Here is a 7,500-nt window from a genome sequence, read left to right on the forward strand (position 1 = left end):
TCTCTCCTCATACTCAGTCTCTTCTTTCTGTCTCTCTCTCCTCCCACTCAGTCTCCTCCCTTTGTCTCTCTCTCCTCACACTCAGTCTCCTCTCTCTGTCTCTCTCTCCTCACACTCAGTCTCCTCTCTCTGTCTCTCTCTCCTCATACTCAGTCTCTTCTTTCTGTCTCTCTCTCCTCATGCTCAGTCTCCTCTCTCTGTCTCTCTCTCCTCACACTCAGTCTCCTCTCTCTGTCTCTCTCTCCTCACACTCAGTCTCCTCTCTCTGTCTCTCTCTCCTCTCACTCAGCCTCCTCTCTCTGTCTCTCTCTCCTCACACTCAGTCTCCTCTCTCTGTCTCTCTCTCCTCACACTCAGTCTCCTCTCTCTGTCTCTCTCTCCTCTCACTCAGTCTCCTCTCTCTGTCTCTCTCTCCTCACACGCAGTCTCCTCTCTCTGTCTCTCTCTCCTCACACTCAGTCTCCTCTCTCTGTCTCTCTCTCCTCACACTCAGTCTCTTCTCTCTGTCTCTCTCTCCTCATGCTCAGTCTCCTCTCTCTGTCTCTCTCTCCTCATTCTCAGTCTCCTCTCTCTGTCTCTCTCTCCTCATTCTCAGTCTCCTCTCTCTGTCTCTCTCTCCTCCCACTCAGTCTCCTCTCTTTGTCTCTCTCTCCTCACACTCAGTCTCCTCTCTCTGTCTCTCTCTCCTCACACTCAGTCTCCTCTCTCTGTCTCAGCTTCTCCTCTCTCTCTCCTCACACACTGTCTCCTCTCTCTCTCTTTCTCTCTCTCTCTGTCTCTCAGTCTCCTCTCTCTCAATTAAATTCAATGGACTTCATTGCCAAAGGAAGTGAAATAGATAATTAACCAAAGTTAAATATTTGGCAGAAGGTTAGAAAGTGATGCTCAGTTTCCACCTCATTTTGTGGACAGTGGCAACATATCCTGTCCTCTGTTGAGAGCCAGGTTTGCCTCTCTCAATAGCAAGGCTATGCTCACTGAGTCTGTAAATAGTCAAGGTTTTTCGTGATTTTGGGTCAGTCACAGTAGTCAGGTATTCTGCCACTGTGTACTCTCTGTTTAGGGCCAAATAGCATTCTAGTTTGCAACATTTTTTTGGTTAATTATTTTCAATGTGTCAAGTAATTATCTCTTTGTTTTCTCATGATTTGGTTGTCTCTAATAGGTCGTTATCAATAAAACATCACAAACGTCATTTAAAAAAAAAACATTTCACCTTTATTTAACTAGGCAAGTCTGTTAAGAACAAATTCTTATTTACAATGACGGCCTACCCCGGCAATGCTGGGCCAAATGTGCGTCACCCCATGGGACTCCCAATCACAGCCGCATATATATATATATATTTCTCAATTCAAGGCCTTTATTGGCTCTCTCTCTGTGTCTCTGAGGGTCTGAGTGCTGGGTGTTAACACTAACGGACATGTTGTGTTGGAGTCCACCGGGTGAGTTCTTGTCAAACCACACACATGAGCTCCCCCCCAGTCCCAGTAGGCCTGTGTCATTGAATCAGACTACACCAGACCACCACACGCGATGTGTTAGTAACTCCATCACCCGCTCCCCTCCCCCCCCTCCTCCCGCCCCCATCTCCCCTTCCTTCCTCTCCTCCCTCCTCTCTTCCTCTACCCCCAGGGACACGAGATGTAGGGTGGAACAGAAGACGACTGACCTCCGTTTATTTTCCGTCACCATCAGCACTTGATCTGAATTATTTAAGGTATTTTCTTTCTCCAACAGGCAGTACCATGAAGGAGAGATATGTCAGGGCCCACAGGACTCACCAGGGCCCCCAGGCTTCTACCAGGGCCCCCAGGCCTCCACCAGGGTCCCCGGGACTCAATAGGGCCCCCAGGCCTCTACCAGGGCCCCCGGCCTCTACCAGGGCGCCCAGGCTTCTACCAGGGTCCTCAGGTCTCACCAGGGCCCCCAGGCCTCTACCAGGGCCCCAGGCCTCTACCAGGGCCCCCAGGCTTCTACCAGGGCCCCCAGGCCTCTACCAGGGCCCCAGGCCTCTACCAGGGCCCCCAGGCTTCTACCAGGGCCCCCAGGCTTCTACCAGGGCCCCCAGGCCTCTACCAGGGCCCCAGGCCTCTACCAGAGCCCACAGGCCTCTACCAGGGCGCCCAGGCTTCTACCAGGGTCCTCAGGCTTCTACCAGGGCCCGCAGGTCTTACCAGGCCTCTACCAGGGCCCCCAGGCCTCTACCAGGGCCCCAGGCCTCTACCAGGGCGCCCAGGCTTCTACCAGGGTCCTCAGGTCTCACCAGGGCCCCCAGGCCTCTACCAGGGCCCCAGGCCTCTACCAGGGCCTGCAGGTCTCACCAGGGCCCCCAGGCCTCTACCAGGCCCCCAGGCCTCTACCAGGGCCCCCGGGCCTCTACCAGGGCGCCCAGGCTTCTACCAGGGTCCTCGGGCTTCTACCAGGGCCCGCAGGTCTCACCAGGCCTCTACCAGAGCCCCCAGGCTTCTACCAGGGCCCCAGGCTTCTACCAGGGCCCCAGGCCTCGACCAGGCCCCCCAGGGCCCCCAGGCTTCTACCAGGGCAACCAGATCTCACCAGGGCCCCCAGGCTTCTACCAGGGCCCCCAGGCCTCGACCAGGCCCCCCAGGGCCTCCAGGCCTCTACCAGGTACACCATGATGTGATATATTCCTCATAGACAATGATGTGATATATTCCTCATAGACAATGATGTGATATATTCCTCATAGATATTGATGTGATATATTCCTCATAGATAATGATGTGATATATTCCTCATAGATAATTATGGGATATATTCCTCATTAGAGATAATGATGTATTATATTCCGTAGAGATAATGATGTGATATATTCCTTAGCGATAATGATGTGATATATTCCGTAGAGATAATGATGTGATATATTCCTCATTAGAGATAATTATGTGATATATTCCTCATTAGAGATAATGATGGGATATATTCCTCATTAGAGATAATGATGTATTATATTCCGTAGAGATAATGATGTGATATATTCCTCATAGATACAATGTCATATATTCCTCCTTAGAGATAATGATGTGATATATTCCTCCTTAGCGATAATGATGTGATATATTCCTCCTTAGAGATAATTATGTGGTATATTCCTCCTTAGAGATAATGATGTGATATATTCCTCCTAAGAGATAATGATGTGATATATTCCTCATTAGAGATAATGATGTGATATATGCCTAAGAGATAATGATGTGATATATTCCTTAGCGATAATGATGTGATATATTCCGTAGAGATAATGATGTATTATATTCCGTAGAGATAATGATGTGATATATTCCTCATTAGAGATAATGATGGGATATATTCCTCATTAGAGATAATGATGTATTATATTCCGTAGAGATAATGATGTGATATATTCCTCCTTATGTAACAGTATAGCTTCCGTCCCTCCCCTCGAACCTGGGACCCTCTGCACACATCAACAACTGGCTCACACAAAGCATAGTTACCTATCGCTCCACAAAAGCCGCGGCCCTTGCTGAGCAAGGGAAACAAAGACTTCAAAGTCTCAGAGAGAGTGACGTCACCGATTGAAATGCTATTCGCGAGCATCACCGCTAACTAGCTAGCCATTTCACAACGCTTACACATAGATATTAATCAATCATTTTTTATATTTTCTTAAATAAATGCTTGACTGTGAACCTTTAAACAACATTCAAAAACAACATGGGTGATGGATGTGACTTACTCCTTAGAGCACTGGTGTCAAACTCATTCCACGGGGGGCCGAGTGTCTGCTGGTTTTCTCTCCTACCTTATACTTGATTGATGAATTAACATCACTAATTATTTAGGAACTCCCCACACCTGGTTGTCTAGGGCTTTATTGAAAGGAAAAACCAAAAACCTGCAGACACTAGGCCCTCCGTGGAATGAGTTTGACACCCCTGCCTTAGAGGATAGCTATTAATAGAAGATGCAATATGTATCAACATATTTGTCTAGCTAGCTATTGCCAGAATCAATCAAGTTTATTTTATATAGCCCTTCGTACATCAGCTAATATCTCGAAGTGCTGTACAGAAACCCAGCCTAAAACCCCAAACAGCAAACAATGCAGGTGTAGAAGCACGGTGGCTAGGGAAAAACTCCCTAGAAAGGCCAAAAACCTAGGAAGAAACCTAGAGAGGAACCAGGCTATGAGGGGTAGCCAGTCCTCTTCTGGCTGTGCCTCGTGGAGATTATGAATAACAGAGAATAACTCTGTGACCGCAAAACTGGTCCTAAATGTTTACATCACCCATAGTCTCTACGCCTGACAGAGTTGATTTGTCCTAATGTATTTGTCTAGTTTGATGTACACTTTGCCATTGTGAATATTCAGACTCACCGGTCTTGAAGATCTCATACCGCAGAGAGAAGCCAGCTCCCTGGTGAGCGTAGTCAGAGACGAACCTGACGAGGAGGACGGGGCCTGAGGATATGACGGCTGGAGGGGCGATGTTACTGCAGTGTTTACCCAACAGGTCTGCCTTCTCGCTGTTTCCATCACGGATCTCTATGTAGTCGTATCTAGTGCAGAAACACACGGAGAGATACAAACAAGTTTAATATTGGACGTCCAAGAAAAAACGAGGAGGGATGAAAATGTGTCTTTCCGACGGGAAAGAAGAAAACAAAAACAAAAGAAACATGGGAAATGTATAATCACACTTTGCTATTGAAGTCCAGGCAGTGTTATCCAAGAAACAGTCATGACATGGGGTTCATTAGTGTTTCCCCAATGGCACCCTATTCCCTATATAGTGTCCAAATGGCACCCTATTCCCTATATAGTGTCTGAAATGGCACCATATTCCTTATATAGTGTCCCAAATGGCACCCTATTCCCTTATAGTGTCCCAAATGGCACCCTATATAGTGTCCCAAATGGCACCCTATTCCCTATATAGTGTCCAAATGGCACCCTATTCCCTATATAGTGTCCCAAATGGCACCCTATTCCCTATATAGTGTCTGAAATGGCACCATATTCCTTATATAGTGTCCCAAATGGCACCCTATTCCCTTATAGTGTCCCAAATGGTACCCTATATAGTGTCCCAAATGGCACCCTATTCCCTATATAGTGTCCCAAATGGCACCCTATTCCCTATTTATAGTGTCCCAAATGGCACCCTATTCCCTATTTATAGTGTCCCAAATGGCACCCTATTCCCTATTTAAAGTGTCCCAAATGGCACCCTATTCCCTATTTATAGTGCATCACTTAGCCCTATGGGCCCTGATCAAAGTAGTGCACTATGTTTACCGTATATAGAGTATAGTCTCTATTCAGACGCAGCCTATTGCGGTGTCACTCCAAGCTAGTCTCCGTTCTTCTCTGGTCTTTGACCTCTAGTGACCTGCTCTAATCTTTCTCCAAAAAACAAATTCCTACGTGTCAGTTGTCTGAGCTTTAGTATCCTACCTTCTAGCTTCAGTATCCTACCTCCTAGCTTTAGTATCCTACCTCCTAGCTTTAGTATCCTACCTCCTAGCTTTAGTATCCTACCTCCTAGCTTTAGTATCCTACCTCCTAGCTTTAGTATCCTACCTCCTAGCTTTAGTATCCTACCTCCTAGCTTTAGTAACAGGATCCTACCTCCTAGCTTTAGTAACAGGATCCTACCTCCAAAAGAAACCCTTTGGAACCAGACTAATTGGAAGCAGTCCATACAACAATAGAATGTCTCTTGGAGGGAGACTATTGTCTTCAGAGTTCCCGACAGGTGGGATAACTCAGGTGGGGTCACTCCTATGCCCTTCTAGTCCTGACTAATCAGAGTGGACTAAAAGTGTCGTACTATCTAAGGTAAGAATATGGGAGATAGACTGCAATCCTAAGCACTCCACGTCCTGTAATTTTATTTGAGATATCAGCTGATGTACGAAGGGCTATATAAAAAATACGTTTATTTTATTGTAATATAGAAAGGGCAGTATAGTAGTTGTTATTGTAATATAGACAAGGAGGTATATTAGTTGTTTTATGGTAATATAGAAAGGGCAGTATATTAGTTGTTTTATGGTAATACAGACAAGGCAGTATACTAGTTATTTTATGGTAAGATATACAGGGCGGTATATTAGTTGTTTTATGGTAATACAGACAAGGCAGTATACTAGTTATTTTATGGTAAGATATACAGGGCGGTATATTAGTTGTTTTATGGTAATATAGACAGGGCAGTATACTAGTTGTTTTATGGTAATATAGGCAGGGCAGTATATTAGTTGTTTAATGTTAATACAGACAGGGCAGTTTACTAGTTGTTTTATGGTAATATAGACAGGGCAGTATATTAGTTGTTTTATGGTAATATAGACATGGCAGTATATTAGTTGTTTTATGGTAATATAGGCAGGGCAGTATATTAGTTGTTTTATGGTAATATAGGCAGGGCAGTATATTAGTTGTTTTATGGTAATATAGACAGGGCAGTATATTAGTTGTTTTATGGTAAGATATACAGGGCAGTATACTAGTTGTTTAATTTAATACAGGCAGGGCAGTAGAGTAAGGCTGTGGTCATATCCTTTGATTTGTCAATCAGAGCAGAAAAAAGCAGTGTTGTCTGACAATGGGAGCAAGACTGCCAAGAGTAACTCCAGAGCCCAGTGTCCTCCTATTGTAATGAGACGTTGTAGTGCAGTACGGTTGTACGGCCCTGGTAGGGGCCTGGAGGCCCTGGTGTGGCCTGGGGGGCCTGGTGAGGCCTGGGGGCCCTGGTGAGACCTGGAGGCCCTGGTGAGGCTCGGGGGGCCTGGTGAGGCCTGGGGGCCCTGGTGAGATCTGGAGGCCCTGGTGAGGCCCGGGGGCCCTGGTGAGATCTGGGGGCCCACGGTTGATCAGGTCGAATGACCCCCCAGGCCACACAGCTACAGGTGTGTGTGTGTGTGTGTGTGTGTGTGTGTGTGTGTGTGTGTGTGTGTGTGCGTGCGTGCGTGCGTGCGTGTGTGTGCGTCAGTATAATTTCTCTCTATTCAGGGGGAAACAGTTTACAGTGAGATGCTGCTGCTGTGTTTATCTCTGTATCCTTGAAACAGAATAAAAAGCTACGACCGGCAGTATCAAGGCTGTATTAATCATGGAGACGACGACCGGCAGTATCAAGGCTGTATTAATCATGGAGACGACGACCGGCAGTATCAAGGCTGTATTAATCATGGAGAAGACGACCGGCAGTATCAAGGCTGTATTAATCATGGAGACGACGACCGGCAGTATCAAGGCTGTATTAATCATGGAGACGACGACCGGCAGTATCAAGGCTGTATTAATCATGGAGACAACGACCGGCAGTATCAAGGCTGTATTAATCATGGAGACAACGACCGGCAGTATCAAGGCTGTATTAATCATGGAGACGACGACCGGCAGTATCAAGGCTGTATTAATCATGGAGACGACGACCGGCAGTATCAAGGCTGGATATAGGATATAGGGTAGGTTATAGGGTAGATTATAGGGTAGGATTAGGG

At 46.4% G+C, this 7,500-nt stretch overlaps 1 protein-coding gene across 1 annotated transcript in view; it reads right to left on the minus strand.

Annotated features, from left to right (window-relative positions):
* The window catches only part of LOC129820887 (neuropilin-2-like), a 274,672-nt gene that overhangs the window by 200,563 nt on the left and 66,609 nt on the right, over nucleotides 1-7,500 (minus strand). Inside the window, exon 3 of the mRNA XM_055877963.1 lies at nucleotides 4,367-4,548. Coding sequence (XP_055733938.1) covers nucleotides 4,367-4,548 — 182 coding nt within the window. The remainder of the gene's footprint in view (nucleotides 1-4,366; nucleotides 4,549-7,500) is intronic.

This window comes from Salvelinus fontinalis, chromosome 23, assembly GCF_029448725.1.
Source record: "Salvelinus fontinalis isolate EN_2023a chromosome 23, ASM2944872v1, whole genome shotgun sequence".
Lineage (NCBI taxonomy): Eukaryota > Metazoa > Chordata > Actinopteri > Salmoniformes > Salmonidae > Salvelinus > Salvelinus fontinalis.